The sequence below is a fragment of the Nyctereutes procyonoides genome, unplaced genomic scaffold (assembly GCF_905146905.1).
Source record: "Nyctereutes procyonoides isolate TBG_1078 unplaced genomic scaffold, NYPRO_anot_genome, whole genome shotgun sequence".
NCBI lineage: Eukaryota > Metazoa > Chordata > Mammalia > Carnivora > Canidae > Nyctereutes > Nyctereutes procyonoides.
Window position 1 is genome coordinate 28,688,312 of NW_026575131.1, and position 13,885 is coordinate 28,702,196.

At 41.9% G+C, this 13,885-nt stretch overlaps 1 protein-coding gene across 6 annotated transcripts in view; it reads left to right on the top strand.

Annotated features, from left to right (window-relative positions):
* Nucleotides 1–13,885, top strand: part of CADPS (calcium dependent secretion activator) — a 466,408-nt gene that overhangs the window by 425,498 nt on the left and 27,025 nt on the right. For all 6 annotated transcript variants that reach the window (XM_055344208.1, XM_055344212.1, XM_055344209.1 and 3 more), the window contains one exon: nucleotides 2,413–2,520. In XM_055344208.1, the coding sequence (XP_055200183.1) occupies nucleotides 2,413–2,520 (108 nt within the window). The remainder of the gene's footprint in view (nucleotides 1–2,412; nucleotides 2,521–13,885) is intronic.

Consider the following 13,885-nt stretch of genomic DNA (forward strand, 5'->3'; position numbering starts at 1 on the left):
GGACTCTGGGACCTTGTCCTAAGCCACTGAGCCACTCAGGCGTCCCAGGAAAGCTATTATTAATCCCATTTTACACATGGTGTAACTAAGACCCAGAGAAATTTAAATGATTTTCTCAAGTTCCAATTGGTGGGGGAATCTAATAAAATCCACACAGTATGACTAAAGAGCTTACAAAAAGAAATAGGAAAGGGGCTTATTCATTCATGAGTTTGTTCATTCGGCAAATATTTACTGAGCACCTACTATGTGCCAGGCATCATTCTGTGTGCTGAGGATACACTAGAAAAGAGATTAAATAGAGCCCCTATATTTGTGGAGCTATGTTCTAATGAGAGTAGACAGACAGAAAGCAAATACGCAGCACAATGTCGGATATTGGTACACATGAAGACGAAAACTAAAACGGAGTCAAATGGTAGTGACCCATGGAGGTTTTAACTACCTAGGTGAGATGAACCACGCTGATTTTTTTAAATTTTTATTTATTTATGATAGTCACACACACACAGAGAGAGAGAGAGGCAGAGACACAGGCAGAGGGAGAAGCAGGCTCCATGCGCCGGGAGCCCGACATGGGATTCGATCCCGGGTCTCCAGGATCGTGCCCTGGGCCAAAGGCAGGCGCCAAACCGCTGCGCCACCCAGGGATTCCCCCCACGCTGATTTTTTTAATCAATTCTCAAAACGTAAATGCCCCTTTGACGACAGTAAATTTTGCAGAAAGAGAAGGAGCGGTGAATATATAACCATTATTGTAGGTTCCTAACGTTGCAGGTTACTGATAGGCCTGCCGGATTGAGCTTTGAATCTTAGCTCTAAGATGGCTGCATGTGTCCAGGAAAAGGCCACAGCTGCCTCAAGAATCACCAGGGAAGAAATGGAAACAGTACTAATAAGTTTCTCAAGTCCCCCCAGGTAGGGGTCCCCATTCCCTGCAGAGAATGCCCTTTGATGTGCGGCTGCCAAGGGAGAGGAGGCGAGGCGCGAGGGGCCAGTTTAGAACTGGTATCTATCACTAACATCTCATTGGAGAACCTCTATTGTTTCGTATCATAAAGCTGCAACAATTATAGGACCATCACTGGAACCTGCTCAATCCATTCGCTGAAAATTGCTTGAAAGTGTAACAGTTGACTACTGTGGCTTTGGATTGTCCTCATTGTTTTTCAAATTAATACCTTGTCATTGTTTCAGCAGGTGTTAAGAAATGTTACTAGCATCCCAGGGGCCAAGCATTGGCCCTTTCCTTGATAATTGTTTGCTTTGTATCACAAAAAAAAAAAAAAAAAAAAAAAATACAGTCCTACTGTTTCCAAACCTTCCTCATTTTCACCCTGGAAATTACACAGAAGTGTTAACTAACTTCAATTTGCAGTGCCTGACAGTCACGTCTTGTAGAGAAATGATACTTTGTGATCTAAGGTAAATCACAGTAATGAAAACTAATCTTGTTTAGTTATTAGCAAACATACATGTCTACTGTGGAAATTTAAGGGGGTTGTGGCAGCTCTCCTGATGACCCATATTACAGTGTTTTAATAGGTTTCTTTGGAGATAACTTTGATTACGACATCTCAAGCAGTGTGCATTCCGAGCCGCCCCCCCCCACCCTTTTTTGTTATCTTCTTACAATAAATTATTTCCTAACTGTGGCTGAACCACCTGCTTACCTTTCCAGAAAATCTAATTTATTTAAAAATCAAATCCTTCGTCTTCCTTCCCACCTCCCACTTTGTAAAATTTTTGGACCATAAACCTGCACTGGGAAGCAAAGACAAATAAATGGTTAAACGTCTCCTCTGAGTAGACTGATTAGGAAATATTCACTCCATGCTCAGGTTCAAGTATTCCTCCCACTTGCCCCCACACCCACCCCCACCACCGCCCAAAATGTGGCTTCGGTAGGAGGGGGCGTACACTGAAATATAATTTCTTTACTTAGCATTTTCTCAATTTTCTAAAGAGGAAAAGAAGATCGAGGAAGGCTGTCACCTTTCCAATGTTATATTAAGGACAGACAGTGGAAGACAGAGTATGTTTGGGTATTCTTAAATGGGGATTTCAATCCAAAGAAAAGCCAGAGAATGTCTCTGGGTTATCCAGTGACGATTTATCCATTATAGTATATATGCCGGAAAAAAAATTAATAGTAGAAAAATATCTATAAAACCCTGTAATCCCAACTCTCTTCTTAGCCAGGTTTGATTCCTGGAAAGAGCAGGAGGCTCAAATACCAGTTCCTACCAGTCCAGGCTGTAGATAGCTATACAGTGTACTGCGAATAGCTTCAAATCCCAGCAAAGGCAATGTGGGGTGGGGTGGGCTGGGGTGGGGAGACTAAGCTGTATGAGTAATCAAGGAAGTCACTGTCTGAAAATTCCATTTTCATGTTTTCCTGTTTCTTTGCAGAAACCCGGGATGGACGTGGCCGACGCCTATGTGACTTTCGTCCGCCACTCTCAGGATGTCCTCCGTGATAAGGTCAATGAGGAGATGTATATAGAAAGGTTATTTGATGTAAGTAAATGCCTTCTCCTCCTTGAAGACCAAGGAGGAGACCCTCCAAAATGTGACAAAATAAGAGACAGGAGGATAAGTCACATTTTGAGAACATGGATTGGTCCTGATTCAAGCAATATCTTTTCCTTTCCCTCTGCCTTAGGCTCTTATCTGTCCTGTGTCTGTTCCGAACCCACTCTTGGTGTGGCCGTGTCTCAGTCCCAATCTGTGTGATACGTAGGACGGCACACAGCCTCTCAGCAAGCAGCCTCGTGTCTGCACGAAGCTTGTGAGGCAGCTTTCTGTAACTGGCAAAGACCTTTCTTGGTCATGGTTCTCCTCCTTGCAATCTGGCCTTGCTTTAGGGACATGTCCTCGTCCAGGAGGCAGAGACCAGCTCCCTCTCCTGGGAGTGGTACCTCCCTGACCCCAGCCCAGCCGTGGCTTGCAGATGTGCAGTAAGTGTTGCATTGTTCTCACTTCAAAGATGATTCCGATTCTGGAAGACTGGAAATGCTTAGTTAGCCCCGGGTTTTGGCAAACACTTGTGCCAGAGTTGCTCAGTCAGTGAGTGTGGTTTTTAAACTCGGGTGCCCTCTGCCCACCCACCCACTTGAAAAGTTGGGAGGCAGGTATGCAAAGAGCAGGTACATCAGGCACCCAGACCCAGACCCAGACGGAACTGGAGAAAATGCAGATTTCTGAGGGTTAATCGTTATCAGGCAATCTTATTTCCACTGTGACTACATCTGCACTTCCAAAGCAAGCCACTGAGGCAAAAAGAAAAAAAAAAAAAAAGGAATCTGCTTTGGTCTCAAACCACCCGCCTCTTTCAGGCCAAAGCAGATGGGGCTGCCTAATTTAGCCAGATATTTTGCTTCAAGTTTCCACTGAATTTGCCAGTGTAGACCCGGCCAGAGTGCATGGAAGCTGACGTACTTGTCTCCGCGTGGCTCTAATTGTGCAGCCTACTTCTGTCTCGTGAAGCGTGAGCTCCTTCTGTCCAGGTTTTCGTATATTTTTAGTGCCAGCCCGAACATTAATGTTTTGGTCTACTATGGAATCCGTGTTTCTATATTTTTTCTGTGATTGTGTTCAGCAATTTACATTGAGTTTGTGTGTATGTGTGTGTGTGTGCGCGCGCGTGTGTTTTTGTTCCATAGCTAAGTGAGCTCATTGTTGGCAGCGCTCAGGATTCTGCAGCTTCTGACTTTTATATGCTTTGTCTTCCAGCTCATTTGCTTTCCTCGTGTGTTGAAAAGGCTCCTTTCTTTTTTTCTTTTCCAATCATCCCCTTTCTGTGCTCAATATCGCTCTTTCGTCTGCTTCACCTTTCCTCGAGAAAACCCTTCTTACTTTTTAATTCCCACCCGTCCTCTCTCTCTGAGATTAAAATGGAACTTATCTCTCATGTCAAATGTTTTATCACATTATATCAAGTGGCATGAATTAGAATCAAATAATCTTCCTGTGTACATCTTCTAGCATGACCCACATCCACTGAGAATGCCTCATACATGCATAAAGCTCACGAGCGGGTTCTCTCCTTCTCTGCATGCGTGCCTTTATGAAAGTACCGAGCCTAGAATGACCGGGGCACGATCACCCATCCGATAGGCATTGAAAACCGAGCCAGGCAGCACCCTCAGGTCTGCGGTTAGGAGTGGGGACGCTCTGCCCATCTCCACTGAATTAAATTCCAAACCACAAATTTTCAAGAAGCCTGTGGATTGTTCTTTTCAATGCCTAGGTTGCCTTTTTTTTTTTCCCTTTGATCAGTATCTTCTGATTCTCAGTTTTGTGTGGCCCTCGCGTGCGTGTGCGTTCCTGTGTGAGCGCGTGTGCAGATAACCTCATGTTCTCTGAAACTTGAAAACCTCTCGTACTGAATTGGATGTCTCCTCTGTAGCTTAGCCTGTCACTTCATCACAGATAACCCACCCTTCCGTCTTTCTTTTTTTTTTTTCAATTAAAATTACGAGGGTAAAAAAAAAATTTTTTTTTTTAAGGTAGCCTGGTTGAAGGCAGCAAGGCAAATTGTCCTCTTCCATGGCTTTTTTTTTTTTTTTTTTTTTAAGGGAGAGTGCAACTGAATTGTTATTCAAAAAGTAAGGGTAGAGCCTTGGGTAGCACAGATGGTAAAACTAGACCTGTCCGATCATGGAGGCACACAGTCAAATTCAAGCCCTTTGACTTTTAGTGTGAATTAGTAATGAAAAGACCTATTCACTAAGAATCTGTTCTTTCTGAGAAATCTTTCTGTTGCTCAGAAAGCAAATTATGTTTGGGGTCGTTCAAGAACTTGCAAGTATTTCTAGCCCCTTGTTGAATTACACTGACCAGTGTAAAATAGCATCAGCAACACTGTGAGAATCCTCACAGTCTATTCTTGCATTGTCCTAATTATGTTTCCCGAGGGAGTCTTAGGTACACTCCCTGGAGTATCTGATTTTTAAAGACTTTACCATCACTATCATTCACTAAACATCACTCCCACCCCTGTGGAAAAAAAATCTTTCAGTAGTTTATCTGGAGCGAACAAATTTCTTGCCATTTACTTTCTTATTTTCCAAATAACCTGCTCCCCTAATTTACAGAATATTGGTGCTAGGCAACCTAACGGATGTAGTGCAAAAAAAGTTATTGAATCTGTCATGGATTTAAAACATTTGTCATTTGAGAAACCCAGAGCTCCTCAAAAGCTTCATTACCATGCAGTCTCGGCAATTTAATTCAGTACTTACTGTTTTTCTATAATCTAGCAGCAAAACATCAGATTACCAACATGTTTGATTATTTGCGGCTTCTGTTTCATCAAGCATGGTGTTTATTTCTTTGCATATATGCTCTGCAAGGCTCTCGTGTCCCCCGAACTAAACAGGGGATAGGACTATCGAGGCAGAAGGGTCTGTGAGACTGGCCCCTCTCAATTTCTTGCCACAGTGAACTTCTTCTTTCAACTCTTTCCCCTAGTGGTTGTGGTCCTGAGGCCCGTCTCTAAATAATTGGCAGAAATCTCTCAAGAAAAACTTGTTGATCTGAGAGGTTTCTCTTCCAAATTGTTGCATTTTGATAAATGGCAAAAATGAATAATAGAAAATTAGCATTCTGAACGGGGGAAAAATATATATATCTCCAAGATTGTTTGCTGTTTGGGGGTTGTTGATTGTGACTGTGGTGTCAGTCCCTGGTTGTGACTTCCTGCTGGCATCTGCCACTCAGAGGCTTGTTCTCAGAGTTCCTGTTGTGTTTTCAGCTGTGTTTCAAAGTGTCAGTTTTATTTACCTGATACGTCCTTTCAGTTCTTGCTATTAAGTTTTGTTTGCCCCCTCTTTTATTTTTCCCCCCTTTCAAATGTACCTTGCAGAAAAGGCTGGATGGCATCCACGAGTGTTTGTATCTGAGAACATTTGGACTAATAGCTGGTCATTTAATGAGTGTCTCATCCGTTCTCACCGGGCCCCTCTCTGACGGCTCCCTCTGATCTAGCTTTCTCTCTGCCTTGTCATTGTACTTTTGGCTGGAATCGGGTGCTTGTGGGAGATTATCGGCATAGCATTTGGGGCTCTATATTTAATGTTCTGCATTTTTATCTATTTTATTATGTAACTTAAGAGCAGCTTTCCAAATTCATCTTCACCAACGGGTTTTTTTTTTTTTTAAACAGGCCTTCTCTAGGTTTATTAAAGCAAGACATTCAGACAGAAGGTTGCCTAACCAGGTCTTTCTGAGGCAGTGAAAGTTTCCCTGTGTATTAGTCATTGATTTACACTGTCCCTCTATAAAATACTATCCAGTTCTTTAGGCACATGCCTAAGGAACAGCTAACTGGTCCAGAATTAAGGGCTGATTAGAAAAGAATCCTCCAACTGCCTCCACTAGTATTTCCAATGTACAGCTGTACATTTCATCTGCATTTTTGTAATTTTTTCCTCAAAATAGGGCCTACCGTTGTAAACTGGTTTCAGTTGCTGCAAAATGACAGTTTAAGACATTTTAAAACAAGAGATTCAGAGATTTAAAGCAAGAGAATAATCTGATGTGTATAGTAATCATGAATTTAAATGATATTAAAGATGCCGAATTTTTAAAGGAGAACTGGATTGCTGTCAGACTCAGGTGGAAGCTTGGCCTCCTGAAAAATGATTGCTGACTTTTTAAAATAAAATACAAAACATAGACATGAAATAATCTCCATATTCCTCAAGCAGCTGCTGAGGAGGAAAGCACAAACCCAAGAAATAGCTTGAAGACAGTGATTTAAAGCTTGAGTGTCCATAAATCATGCAGATGGCTTCCCCCCTCCCTTTCTCTGGTGATTAATTCAATATCTTCCCCAAAACAAAAACATGCTTTTTGAAATTAGAGATCAGATCATCAAGAGAAGCACCTAAGATTTCAAGGTCTAAACAAAAATTAATTTATTTTCTTTCCTCCTTGTACTTCTTGAAGACACAGACTGAGAAGAAAATCGGGATTAAAAGAGATGTGCTTAGGGTGAATTCATCTGCTTAAACCTCACAGGCTCGGAGATGAGTGATTAAAAAACCATCTCGAACTTGGATGGAATCCACATTGGTGGTAATGCCCGATCCGCACTGGCGTTCCTCAGGCCCCATGTCGCTGGGAGCCAGGCCCAGGGAACATTTGACTGGAGATGATACATGGATTATATAGGTCAATTATACACTTAATCTGCCTTCTGGAGGATTAAGTATTTGCAGATTGACTCTGCCTTTGGCTTCTCCGTGGCAGTTATCAGATCAGGAAAGGGCCCCTTTACCAAACCCGCCCCATAAGCACTTAATCAAGGCAGTGCGGTCAGGTTCGGATGGGGCTGCTGCTCTGTGTTCTTTGCCTTGCACAGATTTTAATTTGCTGTTCCATTATCAAATCGGGTATTTGTCCACTTTATGTGTCAGCACAATAATTGAGTGTGAATATTTCCCATTAAAGGGGTAATTTGAAAAATGAAACCTTTGCCTACTAAAATGTATTCACTATATTTATATATGAAACCACAGATAACCTTATTTCAATAACCTTATTAAATTACAGAAGCACGACGCATGTGAACATATATCAATCCAACTAGGAATCCTCCCGCTGGAGGAAGTCAGTGCTGAAGAGGCTACAAGGAAGCATCATGTTGTTCTGTTGTATCTGTAAGGTGTATCGCCAACTGTCCGGATGTGGGAGACTAGTCCCAAAAGTACAGTGTGGGGAGAGATGCATAAGACGCACCAGTCTAACAGGTTGTGGTTTGGGAAGGGGCTGATTAAAGAAAATCAAGGCAATACGGCATCTGGGCACTGAGTTAGTGAGTTCTCTCTTCTACAAGCAATAAGCAGGTGTGAGTGCCCCAGATGGGAGCGATGGTGTAGTGATCATGGGCCGTGCTTTGGAGCCTTCACACTTCACCCCTGATCCTTACAAGCTGGGTGACCTTCAACAAGGTATTTAATCTCTCAAAGCTTCAGCCGATTCATCCATGTAACAGAGATGGTAATAAGCAGAACCTCCTCGTGGAGTTGTTACGGGGGTGAAATGCTGCATACAAGCTGCAAGCATCAGGCTCCGGGCGAGCACTTGGTAAGTGTTAGCTGCCGCCGCTGCCACCACCACCACCACCACCACCACCACCACCACCATCATTACCACCACATTGTCATCGCCATCCTCATCCCTGAAATGGACATGCTTTTCCCAGACCTCCTCTTTTCTTGTCGACCACAACTCCATATCTGTCCAAGTTGTTGTAAGTCTTGCTATCACTTTAAGATGCCAACCCCAAATTTCCTGAGCATTGTTGGATAGACAGCAGCCCAGTACCTTTTTACTTGCGGTAAAACATAGCTCTGAAACAGGCAAACAACGGCCAGAACTGGGGCTTTGAAGTGAGCCAGGTGCTTTGGAGAGAGCCAGATGGGAGTAGAGATCCTGGTTTTGCCATTGCTGAGCTGCCTTCAGGTGGACTATTTAGCCTCTCTGGGCCCTACTCAACTGTAAAGAAACTGACTTCTTACCATAGTTGTGAGGACTAAGTACCTTAATGGCTGGAGACCGGCATTGTCAACCATTCAAAAGCCTTTTATCATCCGCATTATCATCTCATAGAATTATTTGTTCCTGCAAGTGATTTGGAATTGACCTAGCCCTACCCCCTAAACAAAACCATAGGGCCTTCACACATTAATCATATTTGACCTTCTAAATGTGAGGAGTATTTTAGGGGGTTGGGGAATGGCTGATACCTTTTATTATTACAGATGCAGTAAGTGGTCATTGTAGACATTTAGAAAATATAGCTAAGCAGGGGCACCTGGGTGGCTCAGGTGGTTAAGCATCCAGCTCTTGATTTCAGCTCAGGTCCTGATCTCAGGGTGGTAAGATCAAGCTTCATGTTGGGCTCCCAGCTGAGCGTGGAGCCTGCTTGAGATTCTCTCTCTCTTGCTCTGCCCCTCCCCCACTCCCTTGCATTCACGCTCTCTAAAAAAAAAAAAAAAAAAAGAAAGCAAAAATAAGAAAATGCTATGTCCACAGCACCCAGAGATTATTACTTGAGTGTTTATTCTTCGGGATCTTTTTCTATGTGTTTTTATACGTTATGTCTTTTTTTAACAAAATAAGCAGAAATTGCTTCTTTAAGCTAATGATTTCCATTTTCCATGTCAATAGATGTTCATATAATGTGCTGTGCATGTTCCGAATCCCCCACTTGTCCCCCAAATATTCTTGACATCTGGTTTGTTCAAGCCAGGGCCACATATCACATCTGGTGATGATGCTCTTTAAACTTCTTTTTACCAACACTGGCCCTTTTTTTGTGATCCTGACTTGTTAAAGGGACCACCGTGCCAATTGTTCTGCAGACTGGAGGAGTTTATTACTAGCTAAACATAGAACTGATTTGAGGAGGGAAAAAAATCTAGCTGAATTCAACCAAGTAGTTCTTTTAGACATAATTAGTATCTCAGCATAATTCAACCAGGGTTTTTTTTAAGCTGTTCTTTGTATGTAAGGAGAATTTTGAAGCTAGTTCTAAAAAAACAAAAACAAAGCAGCAAAAAATCCATAGAGGCCAGGGTACAAGCTGGCTATGTGAAGAGCTACAGGGATTTTATATGATGTATTAATTCACAGATATGTGAACCTGGGTGGGTAAATCTGGGGTCCCTGGTTCGGTACTTTTTGTGTCATTGTGTCTTCTTTGGTGAAATCTTGGACTAGTAATTGATATATATGCCTCTAGACCATTAGGAAGGTTCCTTTGTTAATTCTGCTGGGATTTTCCCTGAGGTTATCAATCTGAAATTAAGCCCTCCAAATCAGTCAGATGCTGAGCTTTCAACACTCTTCAGATCAAATTTTAATTGAACTATGACCTTGTATATACTCCAGGAGAATATGACCTTGCATATACTCCAGTCTATAAGGACATCCTTTAGAATCCGTATCACTGTATGTATTGGAACAGGAAAACAAATCTGAAACGTACCAGGGGAAGGAGACCCAATTGACTTTTTTCACCTAATTTTGAACTACAAAGTAAATTCAGACCATTAAGCCATGTCCTGAGCCATGCATTAGAGCTGTAGAGGAGTGTCATTTCCCAAGAAGATTGTAGAAACTAGACACAGAGTCAGAGGGAAATGAGAAGTAGAGGGGCAATCCCTCCCACCTTGATTTGCATCATTATTATATTACCAGATACACACACGTGCATACATGTACACACATGATTGGGGTTTGAATTTTTAGAAATGAACCTCGGACCCAAGACCCTTCCAAGTGGGAAGTATAGAACAATCCAAGTTCATCTTCATGACTTTGCTCCTCCAGCTCCCCCTCAAAGACCAATGTCTTCTAGATTTTCACCATGCAAATCTGCTAGAGGCAGATTTCTTCTTCTGTTAAGGTGAAGAAGACTTAGTCGAGCCCTTGTTGGGATATGTGCAGTTTTAACAAAACATTTAGCTAAAAGAATAAAGCAGTAACAATAGAAGTTTTTGATCCTTGATACAATAGAAAAGGAACTCTATAAGGTGGGGGTGGATGGACAGAAGAGTGTTTCGATGCCTTTGAAGCCCTGTTGCAATGAATCTCATATTCAGGTATGAATCCTCTCTTGCCCCATGGTCTTTAGAATAACAAGTGATAACCCATCATTATTTTTCTTTTGGAGTCTCAGATATAGAAACAAATTTATATTCTACATGGACATGGGAATGCGTCTCTCCACTCCTGATTTGAGGTTTCAGCAGTCCCGCATGTAGGAAAGAGAAGGGGGCATGGATAGATTTGGATTATTTGGATTAATTGTGTCAAATGGATTATCCAAAAGTAATTGCTTCTGCTTTTGTTAGCCTTACCCTTACAGATTTATATTTCAATGGCAAGTCTTTGCGTAGTTCATTTCTAACCTAGCTGCTTCCTTGAAGCCATTCATTGAAAATAGGTGTCATTGACTTTTCGGCAAACCTTATATAAAACCGGTCTTGAATTTTCTCTGGAGCTTGTGTGCAAGGAAGAGTTCTGCTAAGTGTCTTTATCAGAACAGCTTTCTGTGTTCCAGGAGACATTTGGTGAATACAGTTAATTTGTTTTCTTTTCCAGAGAAGAATGTTCCAATAATCATTCTAAGAAGCCAGGCTGATTGCTCTGTTATATTAAGGTCACAATATCCTTGCTAACATGACCCACACAATACTTTTGTGTCTTAGAAACGGGGTTTTTGGTTTTTTTTTCTTATGGCAGACGATGGCATGGAGGCAGTAAGCGACAGACTCTTACACACGCCACACATGTGCGCGCATGCGGGCACACACACACACAAACACACAGAGTAGCCAAGGCACATTTTGTGGAACAAATATTATCACATTGCGTCGTAAGATACGAGATGTACTAAAGCCTTAAATACTACCCGTTAATTAACGAGCTATTTTTCTCCCTGCTGGGCTCTGTAGAGGCTACCCTCAAAAGATTTCACTGGCACTTGATACCCAAAGTCACAGTCACTTGCTCTATTTTTTTTTTTTAATGAATGAATTTAAAGTGTCACCTAGGTTCTTATTCTTGTAAGTGTGGTTCATGGACCTTCAGCATCAGCCTCACCTGGGAACTTACAAGAGATGCAGAATCGCAGCCCTAACCCTAGCCCAAAGAAATCTGAATCTGCATTTTAGCAAGACCCTTTGTGGATTCACATGGCATGTTAAAGTTTGAGAGGCTGGGGAAGATCAGTGATGTTCTATCTTATTTGCCCACGACGCACAGTAAGAAACATTGCAACCCAGTATGTGTACACATGCACACACACACAATAGTTTATGAAATAATATTTACCCTCTGCGTGGTGCCATATGACATTTTCTATTTCATCTTTCAAAATTGTTGATGGTAACCAACAAAATGATTTTATCACATACTAATAGGTTACAACCTTCAGTTTTAAAAACACACCTAGAACCAAGTTTCTCACCCTTGGCAATAGTGGCATTTTGAGGCATGTGATTCTTTGTTGTGGGTCCTAGTCAGTGTACTGAAGAACGTTGAGCAGCATCCCAGCTTCCACCCACTAGATGCCAGTAGCAACCCCCTCTCAGTTGTAATGACCAAAAATGTCTCCAGAGGTGGCCAAATGTTGCAGGGGTTGGGAGGTGGATGCAAAGAGGCTAGGGAGTAGGAGAGGGAATCACCCGTCTTTGAGAAGCAGTTATCTAGATGAACCAGAAAAGAAGTCAATATCCTATGTGTACAAGGGAGCCCTACCTCTACTGCATGTCAGATGTCCGTCTGCCACCACCACCACACACAGAATGAATATATTATAGTAACAACAATAACAAAGCGTCCATTTGTCAATCTGGGAGTTTGCTTGGGGGCTGTGCCAGTCTCAGAAGCAGATTATGTTTGGGGGGCTTCCTGCAAATACAGGAAGAGCTGTGAGCCATCCACAACTCTTCACCCCTCCCACTGTCTCCCCCAGAATAGTCCACTCAGAGCTGGCAGAGGGATCTGGAGCAGTGTGTTAGATCAGCAGTACAGATTTCCGCTTTGGCCTCCCTAATTGCTTTTCTTTTCTTTTCTTCTTATAATTCCACCCAGACCTCAGTTTAAAAAAAAAAGACAGACAGAGAGAGAAAGAAAGAAAAAAAAGTCATTGCTTCCACCAGGTGGCTACAAGTTATTTTTGTGTGTCCAAAAACCTGAAAAGAAGGCTCAACTTGAATACTTCATTCATTCCAAATTCCCAATTGAGAAGAGAACAGTTAATAGCCTCTTATTCTTCTGTTAAACTCCTGCCAAGTGAATAAAAATCCAGTTAATAGAGTATAGTGATTCTCCTCCTATATGAATATTCCTGTGAACCATCCGTACATATTGGTACAGTACCCATTATACCAACAAACCTCCAGATCTTGCCCAGGATGGAAATATTACTACCAGATCTATATGCCAACCAGGATATAAAAGCCCCTCTTATTTTTTTGTGTAAAAAGAATTTAAGAACAAATAGTATGCAAAATAAGAAAAGTTAAATTCATGAGTTTTATCGTGAAATTCTTGAAATCACTTTTTAAGAATGATAACTGTTACTCCTTTTTGTCCACAAATTCATTATTTGGTCGAGAAAACTATCCCATTAAAGAGGAAAAAAAAAAACAGTTCTTAGATGCCTCACTAGTTTTGGGAGTGCTACATCAATGTTACTCATTCACAGGTGATTTTACCCCACAGAGAATATTCAGCATTTTCTGGAGACATTCTGCTCTCACAAATGGGAAGGTGCTGTTAGCATCGAGTGGGGAGAGGTGAGGGATGCCTCTAAACATCCTACAATGCACAAGAAAGCCCCAGACAACACAGAATTACCCAACTCAAAATGCCGGTAGTGTGGAGGTTAAGAAGTCCTGCTATAGGTGATACCTCCACCTACACAAATCCTTTGTCTTTTAATGACAGGGGCTATTTGGGTTCAAATTTCGGTGTACCTCATGAGTGGTATCTGTGGGCCATTATCAAGAATGCTTGGAAGATCTCTCAGAAACTAGTTTCAAAAATCCTTTTCATAAGGCACCTACTGGCTCAGTCAGATGAGCATGTAACTCTTGATCCAGGGTCGAGCCCCTGGATCAAGCCCCATATTGGGTGTAGAGATTACTAAAAATAAATAAATTTTAAAAAATCCTTTTCACAAGAATTAACCAGGGGTCTAAACAATAAAAGCTAAGGAATCCTTAGCATCTACCTTTCTCAGCTTGAACTTAACACTTACCATATATAGTTTCTAGGGCATGCCCATACTTCCATGGAAACTCCAATCTTGTCAGTTAAATGAATCGAGACAGCTTCCTTATATTGGAAGGTGTCCCTTGAA